This window comes from Microtus oregoni, unplaced genomic scaffold, assembly GCF_018167655.1.
Source record: "Microtus oregoni isolate MIOR12 unplaced genomic scaffold, Mior012 000094F_ref0000399, whole genome shotgun sequence".
NCBI lineage: Eukaryota > Metazoa > Chordata > Mammalia > Rodentia > Cricetidae > Microtus > Microtus oregoni.
Window position 1 is genome coordinate 3,954,668 of NW_024544707.1, and position 18,807 is coordinate 3,973,474.

Below are 18,807 nucleotides of genomic sequence, written 5' to 3' on the forward strand. Positions count from 1 at the left end.
CTGTCTCTATCTCCATCCATCACCAGATGAAGGTTCTATGATGATATGCAAGATATTCGTCAGTATTGCTATAGGATAGGGTCATTTCAGGTTCCCTATCCTCAGCTGCCCAAGGAACTAACTGGGTACCTTGGCTTGGGCATCTGGGAGCCACTCTAGGTTCAAGTCTCTTGCCAACTCTAAGGTGGCTCCCTTAACTAAGAATTGTGCTTCCGTGCTCCCCTATCCAACCTTCCTTTATCCCAATCCTCCTTTTTCCCCAAGTTCCCCCCATTCTCCCCTTCTCCCTTTACTCTCCCCATCTCCCCTTACCCCCATCCCACCCCACCCCCAAGATCCTAATTTTCTCCCCGGCCATTTTGTCTACTTCCCATAGCCAAGAGGACAACTATATGTTTTTCCTTGGGTTCACCTTCTTACTTAGCTTCTTTGGGATCACCAATTGTAGACTCCGTGACCCTTGTTTATGGCTAGAAACCAATTATGAGTGAGTACATCCCATGTTCATCTTTTTGGGTCTGGGTTACCTCACTCAGGATAGTGTTTTCTATTTCCATCCATTTGCATGCAAAATTTGAGAAGTCATTGTTTTTTACCGCAGCGTAGTACTCTAGTGTGTATATATTCCATACTTTCTTCATCCATTCTTCCTTTGAAGGGCATCTAGGTTGTTTCCAGGTTCTGGCTATTACAAATAATACTGCTATGAACATAGTTGAACAAATGCTTTTGTCATATGATAGGGCATCTCTTGGGTATATTCCCAGGAGTGGTATTGCTGGATCCAGGGGTAGGTTGATCCCGAATTTCCTGAGAAACCGAAACACCGATTTCCAAAGTGGTTGCACAAGATTGCATTCCCACCAGCAATGGATGAGGGTACCCCTTCCTCCACAGCCTCTCCAGCAAAGGCTATCATTGGAGTTTTTTATTTTAGCCATTCTGACAGGTGTAAGGTGATATCTCAAAGTTGTTTTGATTTGCATTTCCCTGATCGCTAAGGAGGTTGAGCATGACCTCAAGTGTCTTTTGGCCATTTGAACTTCCTCTGCTGAGAATTCTCTGTTCAGTTCAGTGCCCCATTTTTTAATTGGGTTAATTAGCATTTTAAAGTCTAGTTTCTTGAGTTCTCTATATATTTTGGAGATCAGACCTTTGTCTGTTGCGGGGTTGGTGAAGATCTTCTCCCAGTCAGTAGGTTGCCTTTTTGTCTTGGTGACAGTGTCCTTTGCTTTACAGAAGCTTCTCAGTTTTAGTAGGTCCCATTTATTCAATGTTGCCCTTAAAGTCTGTGCTGTTGGGGTTACACATAGGAAGCGATCTCCTGTGCCCATCTCCTGTAGGGTACTTCCCACTTTTTCTTCTATCAGGTTCAATATGTTCTGACTGATAGTGAGGTCTTTAATCCATTTGGACTTGAGTTTTGTGCATGGTGATAGATATGGGTCTATTTTCATTCTTCTACAGGTTGACATCCAGTTATGCCAGCACCATTTGTTAAAGATGCTTTCTTTCTTCCATTGTATACTTTTGGCTCCTTTATCAAAAATGAGGTGTTCATAGGTTTGTGAGTTAAAATTCAGGTCTTCTATCCGATTCCATTGGTCGACTTCTCTGTTTTTATGCCAGGACCACACTGTTTTCATCACTGTAGCTCCTATCATCTTCAGTTTTTATAGTCATTTGCCTAATCCTCTTTGTACTTAAAAGTTCATTGTAGTTGCTAATAACAGAAGAGAAATGTAATTGAAGTTTAGTATTTGTTTGAAATTATCCATCCATTCAGTTTTGTTTTAAAGTAAAATGTCTCTAGATAATCCTTGTTATTCAATGAACTCACTGTGTAGACCCGGCTGGCCTTTAGCTAAGAGGTCTTTCTCCCCCTACCTAAAGAGTGTGGGGATTATAGGCATGTACCACTGCTCTAGATTTTTATCAAGACAAGTTCTCCCCTAGCCCAGGCTGGTTTTTGAACTGGTAAGCAGTGTTCTACTTCAGTTTTTTTTTAAAGATTTATTTATTTATTTTTTGAAAGCAGAGATCTTTTTTTTATTTTTTGCTGTTATTTTTCTAACACTGTGAACAGTGGGGACACACAGGGGTGCTACCAAACTGGAGTACAATAAACAAGACTGAGTAAGTATGACAATGCCTTATCAGCTTTAACATATATCGATAACATGCTTATCGGTGCCTTTTCTTTTCTTTTTCTTTTTTTATTGCGAAAAAAATACATAAACAAAAAACAAGTTTCCACCTCCTCCCAGCCTCCCATTTCCCTTCCCCTCCTCCCACCCTTCTCCCCCTCCTCCCACCCTTCTCCCCCTCCTCCCACCCTTCTCCCCCTCCTCCCACCCTTCTCCCCCTCCCCCCACTCCTCTCCCCCCCCCCCTCTCCAGTCCACAGAGCAGTCCGGGTTCCCTGCCCTGTGTTAAGTCCTAGGTCCTCTCCGTCCTTATCTAGGAAGGTGAACATCCAAACTGGCTAGGCTCCCACAAAGCCAGCACATTAAGTAGGATCAAAACCCCCTGCCATTGTCCTTGGTGTCTCATCAGCCCTCATTGTTCGCCATGTTCAGAGAGTCTGGTTTTATCTCATGCTTTTTCGGTCACAGTCCAGCTGGCCTTGGTGAGCTCCCAATAGATCAGCTCCTCTGTCTCAGTGGGTGGATGCACGCCTCGTGGTCCCGAATTCTTTGCTCATGTTCTCCCTCCTTCTGCTCCTCCTTGGGACATTGGGAGCTCGGTCCAGTGCTCCTGTGTGGGTCTCTGTCTCGATCTCTATCCATCACCAGATGAAGATTCTATGATGATATGCAAGATATTCGTCAGTATTGCTCTAGGATAGGGTCATTTCAGGTTCCCAATCCTCAGCTGCCCAAGGAACTATCTGGGAACCTCATCTTGGGGACTAGGGAGCCCCTCTAGGGTCAAGTCGCTTGCCCACCCTAAAGTGGCTCCCTAAACTAAGAATTGTGGTTCCGTGCTCCCCTATCCACCTTTCCTTTATCCCAATTCTCCCGTTTCCCAGGTCCCCCCTCCTTCCCTTCTACCTTTTCTCTCCCCATCTCCCCTTACCCCCATCCCCCCCCCAAGATCCCATTTTCTCCCCGGAAATTTGGTCTACTTCCCTTAGCGAAGAGGACAACTATATGTTTTTCCTTCGGTTCACCTTCTTCCTTAGGTTCTTTAGGTTCACCTATTGTAGACTCCGTGGTCCTTATTTATGGCTAGAAACCAATTATGACAAACCTATGGGACACAATGAAAGCAGTGCAAAAAAAAAAAAAAAAAAAAAAAAGAAACCAATTATGAGTGAGTACATCCCATATTCATCTTTTTGGGTCTGGGACACCTCACTCAGGATAGTGTTTTCTATTTCCATCCATTTGCATGCAAAATTCGAGAAGTCATTGTTTTTTACCGCAGCGTAGTACTCTAGTGTGTATATATTCCATACTTTCTTCATCCATTCTTCCATTGAAGGGCATCTAGGTTGTTTCCAGGTTCTGGCTATTACAAATAATACTGCTATGAACATAGTTGAACAAATGCTTTTGTCATTTGATAGAGCATCTCTTGGGTATATTCCCAAGAGTGGTATTGCTGGGTCCAGGGGTAAGTTGATCCCGAATTTCCTGAGAAACCGAAACACTGACTTCCACAGTGGTTGCACAAGATTGCATTCCCACCAGCAATGGATGAGGGTACCCGTTCTTCCACAGCCTCTCCAGCAAAGGTTATCCTTGGTGTTTTTGAGTTTAGCCATTCTGACAGGTGTAAGATGATATCTCAAAGTTGTTTTGATTTGCATTTCCCTGATTGCTAAGGAAGTTGAGCACGAGCTTAAGTGTCTTTTGGCCATTTGAACTTCTTCTGTTGAGAATTCTCTGTTCAGTTCAGTGCCCCATTTTTTAATTGGGTTAATTAGCATTTTAAAGTCTAGTTTCTTGAGTTCTCTATATATTTTGGAGATCAGACCTTTGTCTGTTGCGGGGTTGGTGAAGATCTTCTCCCAGTCAGTAGGTTGCCTTTGTGTCTTAGTGACAGTGTCCTTTGCTTTACAGAAGCTTCTCAGTTTTAGTAGGTCCCATTTATTCAATGTTGCCCTTAATGTCTGTGCTTCTGGGGTTATACATAGGAAGCGATCTCCTGTGCCCATCTGTTGTAGGGTATTTCCCACTTTCTCTTCTATCAGGTTCAGTGTGTTCGGACTGATATTGAGGTCCTTAATCCATTTGGACTTGAGTTTTGTGCACGGTGAGAGATATGGGGCTATTTTCATTCTTCTACAGGTTGACATCCAGTTGTGCCAGCACCATTTGTTGAAAATGCTTTCTTTCTTCCATTGCATACTTTTAGCTCCTTTATCGAAAATGAGGTGTTCATAGGTTTGTGGGATAAAATCCGGGTCTTCTATACGATTCCATTGGTCGACTTCTCTGTTTTTATGCCATTACCACACTGTTTTCATTACTGTAGCTCTGTAATAGAGTTTGAAGTTAGGGATGGTAATGCCTCCAGAAGATCCTTTATTGTATAGGATTGTTTTGGCTATCCTGGGTTTTTTGTTTTTCCATATAAAGTTGATTATTGTCTTCTCCAGATCTGTGAAGAATTTTGATGGGATCTTGATGGGGATTGCATTGAATCTATAAATTGCCTTTGGTAGAATTGCCATTTTTACTATGTTGATCCTCCCAATCCAAGAGCAAGGGAGGTCCATCCATTTTTTGGTATCCTCTTCAATTTCTTTCTTCAATGCCTTAAAGTTCTTGTCAAATAGATCTTTCACTTCCTTGGTTAGATTTACCCCCAGATATTTTATGCTGTTTGTGGCTATCGTGAATGCTGAAGCTTCTCTGATTTCCCTCTCTGCTTCCCTATCCTTTGTGTATAAGAGGGCAACTGATTTTTTGGAGTTGATCTTGTATCCTGCCACATTACTAAAGCTGTTTATCAGCTGTATAAGTTCTTTGGTGGAGTTTTGGGGGTCGCTTATGTACACTATCATATCATCTGCAAATAACGAAAGTTTAACTTCTTCCTTTCCAATTCGAATCCCCTTGATCCCATTATGTTGTCTTATTGCTATTGCTAGAACTTCAAGCACTATATTGAAGAGGTATGGTGAGAGTGGACAGCCTTGCCGTGTTCCTGAGTTAAGCGGGATGGCTTTGAGTTTCTCTCCGTTTAATTTGATGTTAGCTGTCGGCTTGCTGTATATAGCTTTTATTATATTTAGGTATGACCCTTGTATCCCTAATCTCTCCAAGACTTTTAACATAAATGGATGTTGAATTTTGTCAAATGCTTTTTCAGCATCTAATGAAATGATTATATGGTTTTTTTCTTTCAGTTTATTTATATGCTGGATTACATTGATAGATTTTCGTATGTTGAACCAGCCCTGCATCTGAGGAATGAAGCCTACTTGATCATAATGGGTAATTTTTCGGATGTGTTCTTGGATTCGATTTGCCAGTATTTTGTTGAGGATTTTTGTGTCGATATTCATGAGTGAGATTGGCCTGTAGTTCTCTTTCCTGGTTGAGTCTTTGAGTGGTTTTGGTATCAGAGTAATTGTGGCTTCATAAAAGGAATTTGGTAATGACCCTTCTGATTCTATATTGTGGAATACATTAAGGAGTATAGGTATTAGGTCTTCTTGGAAGTTCTGGTAGAATTCTGCATTGAAACCATCTGGTCCTGGGCTTTTTTTGGTAGGGAGGTTTTTGATAACAGCTTCTAATTCTTCGCGACTTACAGGTCTGTTTAGATTGTTCACCTGGTCCTGTTTTAGTTTTGGTAAATGGTATTTATCTAAAAAAGTGTCCATTTCTTTTACATTTTCCAGTTTTGTGGCATACAGGCTTTTGTAGTAAGATCTAATGATTCTCTGAATTTCCTCTGTGTCTGTGGTTATTTCCCCCTTTTCATTTCTGATCTTATTAATTTGCGTCTTCTCTCTCTTTCGTTTGATTAGTTTGGATAGGGGTTTATCTATCTTGTTGATTTTCTCCAGGAACCAGCTTTTTGTTTCATTGATTCTTTGGATTGTTTTCTGTGTTTCTGTTTTGTTGATTTCAGCCCTCAATTTGATTATTTCCAGTCTTCTACCCCTCCTAGGTGAGTCTGCTTCTTTTTTTTCTAGAGCTTTCAAGTGGGCTGTTAAGTCTCTGATATGTGCTTTCTCTGTTTTCTTTAGGTGGGCACTTAGTGCTATGAACTTTCCTCTCAGGACTGCTTTCATAGTGTCCCATAAGTTCGAGTATGTTGTTTCTTTATTTTCATTGAATTCAAGGAAAACTTTAATTTCTTTCTTTATTTCTTCCTTAATCCAGGTATGGTTCAGTAGATGACTGTTCAGTTTCCATGAGTTTGTAGGCTTTCTGGGGGTAGCATTGTTGTTGAATTCTAACTTTAATCCATGGTGATCTGATAAGACACAGGTGGTTACTAATATTTATTTGTAACTGTGTAAGTTCGCTTTGTTACCAAGTATGTGGTCAATTTTCGAGAAGGTTCCATGAGCTGCAGAGAAGAAGGTATATTCTTTCCTCTTTGGGTAGAATAATCTATAGATGTCTGTTAAGTCCATTTGCTTCATTACCTCCATTAATTCTCTAATTTCTCTGTTAGGTTTCTGTCTGATTGACCTGTCCATTGGTGAGAGAGGAGTGTTGAAGTCTCCTACTATTAGTGTGTGCGGTTTGATGGCTGCCTTGAGTTTTAGTAATGTTTCTTTTACGTACGTGGGTGCTTTTATATTAGGGGCATAGATATTCAGGATTGAGACTTCTTCCTGATGAATTGTTCCTGTTATGAGTATAAAATGTCCCTCTCCATCTCTTCTGATTGATTTAAGTTTGAAGTCAACTTTGTTAGAAGTTAGTATGGCCACACCTGCTTGTTTCTTAGGTCCATTTGCTTGATAAGCCTTTTCCCAGCCCTTTACTCTGAGTAGGTGCCTGTCTTTGTGGTTGAGGTGTGTTTCTTGTAGACAGCAGAATGTTGGATCCTGTTTTCTTATCCAATCTCTTAGCCTGTGCCTTTTTATAGGTGAGTTGAGCCCATTGATATTAAGTGATATTAATGACCAGTGGTTGTTAACTCCGGTCACTTTTTAAGTAGTAGGGTTTGTGTGTTTTCCTTCTTTGATTTGCGCTGGTGAAGAGTCTCTAGATGTCTGAGTTATTGTGGTCATTGTTGGACTCCTTGGTTAGTGATTTTCCTTCTATTATTTTCTGTAAGGCTGGATTTGTGGCTACGTATTGTTTAAATTTGTTTTTATCCTGGAAAATTTTATTTTCTCCATTTATAGTGAATGAAAGTTTGGCTGGATATAGTAGTCTGGGCTTGCATCCGTGGTCTCTTAGTTTTTGGAGAACATCTATCCAGGACCTTCTGGCTTTCATGGTTTCCATAGAGAAGTCAGGTGTAAGTCTGATAGGTTTACCTTTATAAGTAACTTGGCCTTTTTCCTTTGCGGCTCTTAATATTCTTTCTTTATTCTGTATATTTTGTGTTTTGATTATTATATGGCGAGGGGATGTTTTCTTTTGATCCAGCCTATTTGGTGTTCTGTATGCTTCTTGAACCTTCATAGGTACATCTGTCTTCAGGTTGGGAAAGTTTTCTTCTATAATTTTATTAAGTATATTTTCTGTACCGTTGAGCTGCACTTCTTCTTCTTCTATTCCAATTATTCTTAGGTTTGGTCTTTTTATTGTGTCCCATATTTCTTGAATGTTTTGTGATGAGAGTTTGTTGGACTTGCTGTTTTCTTTGATCAGAGTGTTTATTTTCTCTATGTTATCCTCAGAATCTGAGATTCTTTCTTCTATCTCTTGTATTCTGCTGGTTATACTTGATTCTGTAGTCTCTATTCGTTTACCTAGATTTTCCATGTCCAGTCGGCCCTCTGTTTTTGTTTTCTTCTTTGCCTCCATTTCAGTTTTCAAGTCATGAACTGTTTCCTTTATCTGCTTGATTGTTTTTCCTTGGTTTCCTAGGGTATCATTCACTGATTTACTCAATTCCTCGAACTTTCTATTATACTTCTCATCCATTTCCATAAGGGCGTTTTTTATATGCTGTTTAAGTGTGTCAATCACTTTCATGAAGTCAGTTTTTTCTACTTCTTCTTGATTAAGGTGTTCATGTCCTCCTGTTGTGGGGTCACTGGATTCTGGTGGTTTCGTGTTGTTTTTCAGATTGTTGGGAGAATTCCTGCATTGGCGTCTGCCCATCTCTTCCTCCCAATCCTCCCCTTTGGATCTTCTTTTATAGGATCAGGTCTTCTTGCCCACTGATGTACCTTCCCAGTGATGTCACTCCCCAGAGATGTTTCTCCACAATGATGTTTCACTCGGTGCCCAGAACGAAACTCCACGCTGCTTGGTTAGCTCGTGAACAAAGGGCCCACCCTGCTCGCTGCGGGCAGGCTATGGGAACAAAGGAGCTACCGGCCACCCCTATGTCCTCCCGGTTCAGATTGGGTCCCAGCGCCCTAGAAGGCTGGGCAGGGAGGCGCTATGCCCCAAAGGAGGGAGGGAGACAGGGGGTGTGGGGATCTGGATGTAAGCTGAGTGGGATAGGAAGAGAGAGGGGGTTTGGGCAGTATAGCCCCTGTAGGATGGCCAGGAAGTGTGGGCGGGCTGAGGTATGATCCCAGCTGCCGCAGCACTCACTCACCACAATGATGTTTCACTTGGTGCCCAGATCGAAACTCTGCGCTGCTTGGTTAGCTCGCGAACAAAGGGCCCACCCCGCTCGCTGCGGGCAGACTATGGGAACAAAGGAGCTACCGGCCACCCCTATGTCCTCCCGGTTCAGATTCGGTCCCAGCGCCCTAGCAGGCTGGGCAGGGAGGCGCTATTCCCCAAAGAAGGGAGGGCTAAAGATTTATTTATTTATTATGTATAGTGTTCTGCCTGCATGTATGCCTGAAGGTCAGAAGAGGGCACCAGATCTCATTATAGATGGTTGTGAGCTACTGTGTGGTTGCTGGGAATTGAACTTGGGACCTCTGGAAGAGAAGACAGTTAAATGGCTCATCTTAACCTCTGAGCCATTTCTCCAGCCCATCTACTTCAGTTTCTTTTTTTTTTCTTTTTTCTTTTTTTTTTTTTTTTTTTGGTTTTTCGAGACAGGGTTTCTCTTTGGTTTTGGAGCCTGTCCTGGAACTAGCTCTTGTAGACCAGGCTGGTCTCGAACTCACAGAGATCCATCTGCCTCGCGAGTGCTGGGATTAAAGGTGTGCGCCACCACCGCCCGGCCCTGACTTTTTTTTTTTTACTTCAGTTTCTTAAGTGCTGGAATTAATCATGCTCAACTGTATTGATTTAATTGATATATTTTGTTAATGGATATGGAGGGTCCCTACTTACAGGCTTAAAGTACACTGCCCAGCTAGTTTCTTGTTTTTAGAATGAAGTTTATTGCCAGAGTCCTGTATTCATTAGTTGGGCACATTAAGTGTCTACTTCTAGTGGCAGGGCGGAGTGTGGCTTCAGTTGAACCAATCATATTTTTCACAAATATCCAATATTATATGTGCTGTGGGCAGCACAAATAAGGAGTTAGATAAGTAGTGGGGGATAATGGAAGGAAAGGCAGAGCCTAGAAGAAGGAAATGACACTGGCTGAAATCTCCATTTGTTAAAATAAAGCCTCTTTGCCTCAGGAAATGTTCTGTCCAGTTACCTTTTGTAGCTGTTAAGACTTAACTAAAATCTGGTGGTCTAATTGGATGCAGTGTCAAGGAAAAACCTTTGAGCACTGTATAAGCAGTTAATAAAGTGAGCTAGGAGAGCTCATCTTGGTTAGAGCTACCAAATGGGAGCTCTTAATTTTTGCAGAAAATAAAACCCTCTAGCAAAAAAAAAAAGACCTACCCATATAGTCTTCTGACTGAATTGCCTAAGTGTATGCTGGATTCTCAGCTGTGGGGGAGGGCTGTGAAAGGATAGGACAAAAAATTGGCTGTCTTCTTTGTATAGGGTAGGTTTTGATTTCAGGTGCCTTAACTATCTGCAGTCACTCAGCAGCTCTTTTCAGGAACGTAACAGACATAGCTTGACTGTTTCACAGTGTCCAGTATCCAATTTAAGATGCTAGATAGACCAAAAGAGGAAATGTCACTCATTCATGAAAGGTAAAGGGGATCTCTAGAAACTTAGGTGTTGAAATGAGTAGACAAGTATTGTAACTATGTTCAAATATCAAAAGGCAGGCATAATTAGGAACAGACCTATGAGGAAGTCCAGTAAAAGAAAAACTGTAAGAAAAAAACCAATTTGAAATTCTGCAGCTAAAGAATTTATGAATAACCAAACAATATTTGACAGAACATTAGAGAGAGTGGTGGTGAATTTGATGATAGATTAATAGTAATAATTCCCCCTGTAATGAGTATTCAAAACTGGCCATCATTTTTTTCTTCAAAAGGTAACTATAAAACTGGAAAGTTATTCATTTAATGAATAAGAATGTAAAGTTGGCAGTGTTGCTTAGGGGTAGAGTGCTTGCCTTGGGTTCAAGACCCAGCTTAGGAGGGTGAGGGTAGCAGTGGCAATGCCAGAGGATAACCAGCCGGGAATGGTGGGTGATAAAATCAAAGGCTCTTGGGATGCAGATGCAGAAAGTTCTTTTTGTTTGTTTGTTATTATTTTTGAGAATGGAGGCTCGAACTTCCTGTGTAGTGGAGGATAACCCTGAACTTGTCTCCTTTTTCCACTGGATGAGGAAAGAGGATGGCTGCATAGGGAGACTCTTTAAAAAAACAAAGACTAGGAATGTTTAATTAATAGACAACTGTATACATTCTTAGCCTCGTGCTTTTCTGTTATCAGAATACTAATATTATAAGTATTTTTACCTAAACACATCAGGGTTTTAATTTTTTTTTCTAAATTAGATTTAATTCTTTTTTTTTTTAAATTGGAGTGTTTTGTATGCATGCATGTGTGTGTCTCACTTGCATGTCTGGTGCCCATGGAGGTCAGAAGAGAGTGTCAGGTTTCCTGGAACTGGAGATATAGATGGTTGTGAAATCACCATGTGGGTGCTGGGACTTGAACTCAGGTTCTCTTGAAAAGCAACTAATGTGTTTAACTGCTGAGCCATCTCTCTGCCCCTCCCCACAGATGGCTGTGTTGCACAGGCTAGTGCTTGAACCTCTAGTCTTTCAAGTATGACATTCTCTGTTTAGTTTACATATAAAAATCTTGTTTTGAACTCTTTAGGAACTCTTTTGACAACTATGTCAAAAGGACATTTTTGTGTCCTGTGCTCTTGAATTTAGTTATTAGTTCTAGTAATTTTTTCTTGTATTTTTATAGATTCTTTCGGATACTATACTTAAGACTGTCTTACTACACAGACCAGGCTGACCTTGAACTCAATGGAGATCCTCCTTTGTCTCCCAGGTGCTGCTATTAAAGGCACGTGTTACCACCCCAGGTCCCCTTGCCTCTCTCTCCATTTTCAGTGCTGGGATTTCAGGCATGTACCTCCATGTTCGGTTTATGGGGTACTGGGGAAAGAACCCAGGGCTTTTTTCCTGTGAGTCAAATACTCTTATGTGCCTACCATCAAGTCACATCCCCAGTCCTGTAGTTTTTTTTCTTGTGTGGAGTTTTAAGAAGTAATAGTAATCTGTAGTTTCCTCTTTTGTGATTATCTTACTTTGATTTGGTGTTACGGTAATTATGGCCTCAAAATAAATTCAGAAGTATCCTCTCATTTTTAGAGGAATTCATAAAGTATTAACATCCCTTTTTACGTGTTTGTTAAAATTATTGATTAAAACATCTGGACTTTTGTTTTTTTGTGGGTCATTTTTGATGACTAATCTTTTCCATATTGTCTTAATTTTCAGGAGTGTATTTCATTAGTTTACCTGTTACATTCCTCTTTTTTTTTGGTGTATAGTTAATAACATTTCCTTTATATTCTTTTTATTTTGTTAACGTTGGCAATAATAATCCTCTCTTATTTCTTGATTAGTCTAGCCTAAGGTTGATTCCATTTTTTGAACAATTTTTAGCTTCTTGAATTTTCTTTTTTATTCCTGGTTTTATTAATCTGTATTATTTTCTTCTGTTTGCTTTTTGTTTTGTTTTGTTTTGGTGGTTTTTCAAGACAGTGTTTCTCTGTGTAACAGCCTTAACTGTCCTGGAACTAGCTCTTGTAGACCAGGCTTCACTTGAACTCACAAATATCTGCTTACATCTGCCTCCGGAGTGCTGGGATTAAAGGCTTGTGCTACCATTGCCTCGCCCTCCAGGATTTATGTGTATGGTGTTTTGCCACGTATTGCTGTACAACCCTTGTCTGCTTATTGTTCATGGGCAATGTTCCGATCACTGGGAACTATAGCTATGGACAGTTGTGAGCTGACATGTGGGTGCTGAGAGTCATACCTGGGTTCTCTTATAAGATCAGTGAATGTTCTTGCCAGTGAGCTATCTCTCCAGTCTCTTTCGCCAGTATTCTATAATGAGATGAAATACAGCTTGTTAGTAGTCATGTTATTCGCAGAGGCAGAGGCAGAGGCAGGCAGATCTCTGTGAGTTTGAGGCCAGCCTGGTCTACCTAGTGAGTTCCAGGACAGCCAGGGCTACACAGAGAAACTGTCTTGAAAAACCAAAAAATAAAATAAAATAAAAAGCTTTTAGTATTATCAATATCACTGTTTCATAGCTACAAAATGGTCCTGGTATTAGTATTAGTACTAGGTATTAGTATTCTATTTGTTTTTTTTAATTATTTTATTTTTTGAGATAGGATCTTCCTATGTAACCCTGACTGATCTTGGACCTGTTATGTAAGCCATTTGGCCTCAAATTTGTGTTACTACTCCTACACCTGCCTCCTGAGTGCTTGGATTATCGGCGCATGCCACACTGCCACTTTTGGTGTTGTTTGATAATACGTCGAAGAGATGGTAAATATTCTTCCTTTTCTTCTTTTTCTTTAGATAAAAACAGTGGTTCTGTAATTAACTCTGATATGATGGAAAATAACAAGGAAGAGGTAAGTAGAATTTGAAATATTTTAAAGGTTATTAATCAGCATATTTGTCTTTAGTGCTTTCAGTTTTAATAGATGTCAACATTTAAGGCTACTGTTGTATGCACTTATCACTGTGATACTTTAATTTGGTTGTTGTCGTGTTTGTTAGGGTGTTTATCATGCAGTTCACTCTAGCAGTTTACTTGAGGTCAAAAAGGCTTGCTAATTGAGAAGATATTTAACTGTCATTTTCAGTTTGAGATATACATTGTGGAAATAGCTCTAGAATTTTGAGTTTTTTCTCCTAAGATAGAGTCTCTCTGTCTAGCCTGGTCTGTCTTGGACCTTATGGAGATCCACTTGCACCTGCCTCCTGAGTGCTGGAATTAGGGTGTGTGCCACCATGCTCTGCTGGCTGTAAGAGTTTTCAAAACATGATATTCAGAGTCCCTAAGCATTATCCTGTTAACACACACTGAGGTCCTCCATCTTTTGCCAGGCTTGCATTTTAGGGAGATTATTTTGTCCTGTTTATTAAAGAATGGCATCTTTTGTAACTCCTTAAAAACACCTGCCTCTCAAATCTGCTTCTGCTCCTTTATTTTGTGTTAGATGAGACAGAGATCATGGTATAAACATTGTATTCTTTTCCACATCCTTAGCTGATAATTATAATTATTTCAAGAGAATTAGCTCAGTGGTAGAGTGCTTTTGTAGCAATTTACACACATAAACACACACACACCAACACCACAGGAGCATAAACAAAAGAATCCAGAAGGATCTGGCATAGGGGCAGCCTCAGTACTCAGGAGTTAGAGGCAGGTGGGACTCTGAATTGGATACCAGCCTAGTCTGCATAGCAAGTTCCAGGTCTGCTGGGGCTACATGGTGGGGCATTATCTCCAAATAAAACATTAGTAAAAAGAAAATGGAAGAGCTGGGGTGTAGTTCAGTGTTAGGACACATGTTAAAGGTGGTGCCTCAGGAGTCACTCACCTACCATTGCTGGAATTCTGACTTGGTGGCTTGATGTTGTGCATGTGATCACAGCTGCTTTGAAGTACATTTTTATTAAATGTATAAAATTATCAAAGAGTAAACTAAATCTTAATAAATGGAAGAACACATGCTAGGGCTCTTAGGTTAAAGTTCTAGCACCCTTAAACCCCCCCCCCCATTTTAAGAGACAGATTTAATCTTCAGTCAAGGAAACCCAAGAGTAATGAGAATTAGTGGTGTGTGTGTGTGTGTTGTGGGTGGATTGGGCTGTGGTAGGTTGTGGTGGACTGTGGTGGGCTGAGGTGGCCAGGGCTGGTGGCCTGTTGGTGTTGGTGCTGAACCTAGGACTTTGCAGCTTTACCACTGAGGTACATTCTCAACCTCCGAATTTGTTTCTGGAATTCTTTGAAAGAAAGATTTTGGGTGTTTGAAATACTATTTTGTTATATTACTATAAGAAGATCTTCTATAGGAAGATGATTGATTATAGAGGTATTGTTATTGGGAATGTTTTACTCACCATTATGTTTTTCTCCTCATGTTTAGGGAACTAGCACCTCAGAAAAATCCAAATCATTAGGATCATCACGGTCAAAGAGGTGGGTTGACATTGGAAGGAATACAATTCTTTCTTTCTTTCTTTCTTTCTTTCTTTCCTTCCTTCCTTCCTTCCTTCCCTCCCTCCTTCCCTCCCTCTTCCCCCTCTCCCTCTCTCCTTCCTTCCCTTTCTCCCTTTCTTCCTCCCTTCTTTCTTCCTTTCATTCTATTTGTTTTTTGGTTTACTGTTTCAATGTATTTTTTCCTGAACTTACTTCAAGTGCCATTGTTTTAAAATAAACCATTCTATACAAGTCAAAATGCTTAGAGATGAGTAATGCAATAAATTCTAATAGATCTGTAGTGCAGTTTCAGTCAAAAGGAAATTTTTGAGACAGATTTATGTCTTAGTGACCCTTTCAGTATAGAGTACTTTACAAAGAAGAGAAATGTTGAAATTCTTTTGCAACAATGTGGGTTTTGAACAACATGATGTTGTTGAGGATGGAAAAAGACATTATATGTGTATGTTGTATAAGAAGTCCCAAACTGTTAAGAGGCCTTTTTTCTTTTGAATTGCCAAACTTATCCATAAGGACAGGAATTATTTCCAGGTATACCAAAGACCCATGGGTGGGCAGCCCTTCCTAGAAATTTTCTTTGTGGTACTACTTGCTTTTGCCATTCCTTATACAATAGAACTGTCTCTTACTAAACACAGTTTGATTATTATTGATTTTCCTCCCGAAGTAGTGATGTAAAAATAATTCCTTAAAAATCCACTTGTTACCATAATGTGTGTGTTCAGTTACAATCTTTAGTGATATGATAAAGAAATACTTTCTGCCAATGACTCTGATGGCATACTTGCTTGGGAGCCACTATTATATCTAAACATATTAGTTATTGGCTTGCTATGTTGTTCCAATTGTCCGAAATGCCTATAATTCCATGAACTTAACTCTTTTCATAGGAAACCTTCAATTGTGACAAAATATGTAGAATCTGATGATGAAAAACCAATGGATGAGAATGTAAATGAAAAAGCTGCTAATGAGAATTCAGAAAATGAAATTACTATGCAAAGCTTGCCAAAAGGTAATGTGTATTAATTTTTACATGAAGTTAAATTGAAATGTATTTTAAAATGAACATTGTTTTACATTGATAGTGGTCTGGAAATATTAGTTTGGAAATGAAAACATTTAGTTTGAAAATGTTACATAATTCAGTTCGTTTTGAAAAGAACAAAATCAAACATTTTTTTGTTTTCATTGGGTTTATAATAAGGGGATGACAAACTTTCCAAATTACATTTGAATATGGAAGTAGTTTTAAAGATTTAAGATACTAAGTTTTGACTTAATAAATATCAAGTATTCTTATTTCAAAATGTAATGGATTTTTCTTGAAAACATAAAGCATTTTGTGGTCTACTTCAGTCTTTTTAAATTTATTTTTGTGCAGTGCTGAGCATTATTCCCACAGCCTTTTGCATGTTAAGCAAGCATCACTGTCTTCTACCCTGTCTTAACTGCATTCTGACATCCCCTGAAATGTTAACTAGTCAGTAGATTTAGATATATTCTTGAAGTTATTCTTTGAATAAGCCTTGTCACAGACCTTTTGAGTGTTGTAGTCCTACTTGTGAAACATTATTGATTAGGTTGGAGAGAAAAACTGCCAAATGGAGGTTTTGGATTGTTCGTTGTTCAAGACTGAGAGCTATGTTATTAGATAATTACAGAATGATAAAGGTCTTGGTGATTTTATGGTGTTTCAAATAGTCAACTATTTAGAGTCTTTTCCTTTGTTAAATAATATATTCTATCCTCTTAGCAGATCTTGTATAGCAGTATTTACTAAACCTGATTCTCTTTTCATGTTTATGTTCATAATTTTTGAATTATGGAAGTCTGTTGAATGTGAGTATGAAAGTTAGGGTTTCACTTAATTAGGTTAAGTTAGGATAATTAGGAATTTCAAAATGAAAAATGCATAAAATATAGAAAGGTAGAAGAAAATGATGGTGATTATCATTTTGGTGGGTTTTTTGTTGTTTTTATGCAAATTATCTATAGCAATTTTATGTATTTGTTTTGTGGCTGTCAGTAGGAAGAACTAATGTGGAAGTTTGAGTCCTAATGGCAGTTACTCACTGTTGATTCTTGTTGAGTGTCACTGGGAGTGCTTCAGTGTAAGAACTAGGAGTCCAAACATTTCTTTTATTGGTATTGTAGTCGGAAGTTGGTATCTGATGTTACTAGCCTGAGCTAAGCTCAAGTTCATGTTCAACTGTGACCTATTTCATAACTTACATCTGGCGACTATCTTCATTGTTACAGTTCTGTATTGAATATGCATAGGTCAGTGATTTACCTCATTTAATCCTCTAGACCAGTGGTTCTTGGCCTTCCTAATGCCCTACCCTTTAATATAGCTCATCCTGTTGTGATGACCCCTTTCATACAGTTATTTTTGTTGCTATTTCATAACTGTAATTTTGCTACTGTTATGCATTGTAATGGAAATATGTTTTCCAATGATCTTAGGTGCACCCTCCCCGAAAGGGTCGTTCAACAACTCTCCCCAAGGGTTACAACCTATAGGTTGAGCACCTTTGTTCTAAACAATGTGTTATATAGCAGTTATTGCTTCTGTGCTGTTAAGAAGTTTAGGTTCAAATTCAGAGCTCAAGGGATTTTCCTTGCATTAGGTTGAGAAGCGCAGATTTCAGCCCAGGCCTGCTTTAATCCAGTGTCTGTGGGTATTCTTTCTCCCACTTCAGAAAGAAACACTTTAGTTTTAAATCTTGAGAGCTCTTCTCTGAAAGCATATATGTGAAATGATTATTTTTGGGAATATGAGTATTAAATTTTCCACAGCCTGTAAACGCTTCAATTCCCTGTGCCTACCCAGCCCTTTTTATTCACCCTCGAGGCTTAAATATCCATTTACAAACTAGATGCTAAGAATTTGCCAAAATCTGCTTGCTGAGTTACATATTCCTGTGTTTCAGAGGGAACTCTGACGACTCCCTGCTTTGACTTTCTTAATTGTTGCCAATAATGGCCACTTTAGTACTAAGCCCAGTAATGTAAGTAAACGTTGAGACTTGAACCCCTTTTATGATGCTCGTTTTTTTTTTTTGTTGTTGTTCTTTTCGCAGTTTGGAAGTTTCAGAGCTTATGGAAGGATAATCTTTCCAAAATATTTTAGTAGATGCTAACAGATCATCTTATTTTACAGTTTATTGGTAGACTACTTTAGCTTAAGTGTCTTAAAACAGCCTGCAGTTTAATGTTCTTGAAGAACTTGGAAAGCTAGAGAAGCTTTGTACTATTGGGGAAATTGTGTAGCCTAGGTACTGTAGTAATAGAATGAACTTCATTGTTGCCTAACCCCACAAGTCCCTCCTGCCAAAACAATGTAAAAACACACTTAAGAATCTTTTAATATTTTTTTTTCTAATTTGGACTGTGAGAAAAATAGGATGTCTTCCCCCTTCTGTCATTTACTTTAGAGTTTTTAGGGCTTAGCATGAATGTTCATTTCATAACAGCTTTTATGATAGGCACTATAAACATCGTGAGCTGGGCTGAGGCTTTCTATTTGATCGACACTTTTCTTTTTTCATAATACTTCCCCCTCCTGTTTTTATGATCTCTAAACTGCAACAAGTAATTTGATTGTTGACACCTGGCCCTTTTACTACTATCCTGTGGTCCTTATCCAAGTACTAAAAACTTGACAAACAAACTATGTACCAGCAATGTTGGCTTTATCTGAACTGAAGTCTTGCACTTCACTTGCACATTTAATATGTGTAATTGGTTTTTTAAATGAAATCATTCTAGGTACAGTGATTGTACAACCAGAGCCAGTGCTGAATGAAGACAAAGATGATTTTAAAGGGCCTGAATTTAGAAGCAGAAGTAAAATGAAAACTGAAAATCTCAAAAAACGCGGAGGTAAATACAAGTGCAAATGAAACGAGTTTAAATTGCTGTCTATGACCATATTGGAAAATCTGATATGCTTACTAAAAATACCTCCACTTTTCTGCCCATTGTTTATTAAAAGCATTACTTAAAAATAACTTCTGTTTCTCTTTGCGCTCTGAAGCAGAAAAGGTTAAAGTCCATTTTTGAAAAACACCTTTGCCTTCAGTGGCTGTCAAGTTGCTACAAGAAGCTTAGCCTTTTCTCTCCACATACTGGTTCCAGAAGACATACATGTCAGAATAGCA

General features: G+C 39.2%; 1 protein-coding gene across 1 annotated transcript in view; it reads left to right on the top strand.

Moving 5' to 3' along the window:
• LOC121442727 (transcriptional regulator ATRX) overlaps window positions 1–18,807 on the top strand; it is a 164,998-nt gene that overhangs the window by 51,154 nt on the left and 95,037 nt on the right. Inside the window, exons 3-6 of the mRNA XM_041644329.1 lie at window positions 12,985–13,040; window positions 14,568–14,620; window positions 15,532–15,656; window positions 18,416–18,529. Of these exons, the coding sequence (XP_041500263.1) occupies window positions 12,985–13,040; window positions 14,568–14,620; window positions 15,532–15,656; window positions 18,416–18,529 (348 nt within the window). The remainder of the gene's footprint in view (window positions 1–12,984; window positions 13,041–14,567; window positions 14,621–15,531; window positions 15,657–18,415; window positions 18,530–18,807) is intronic.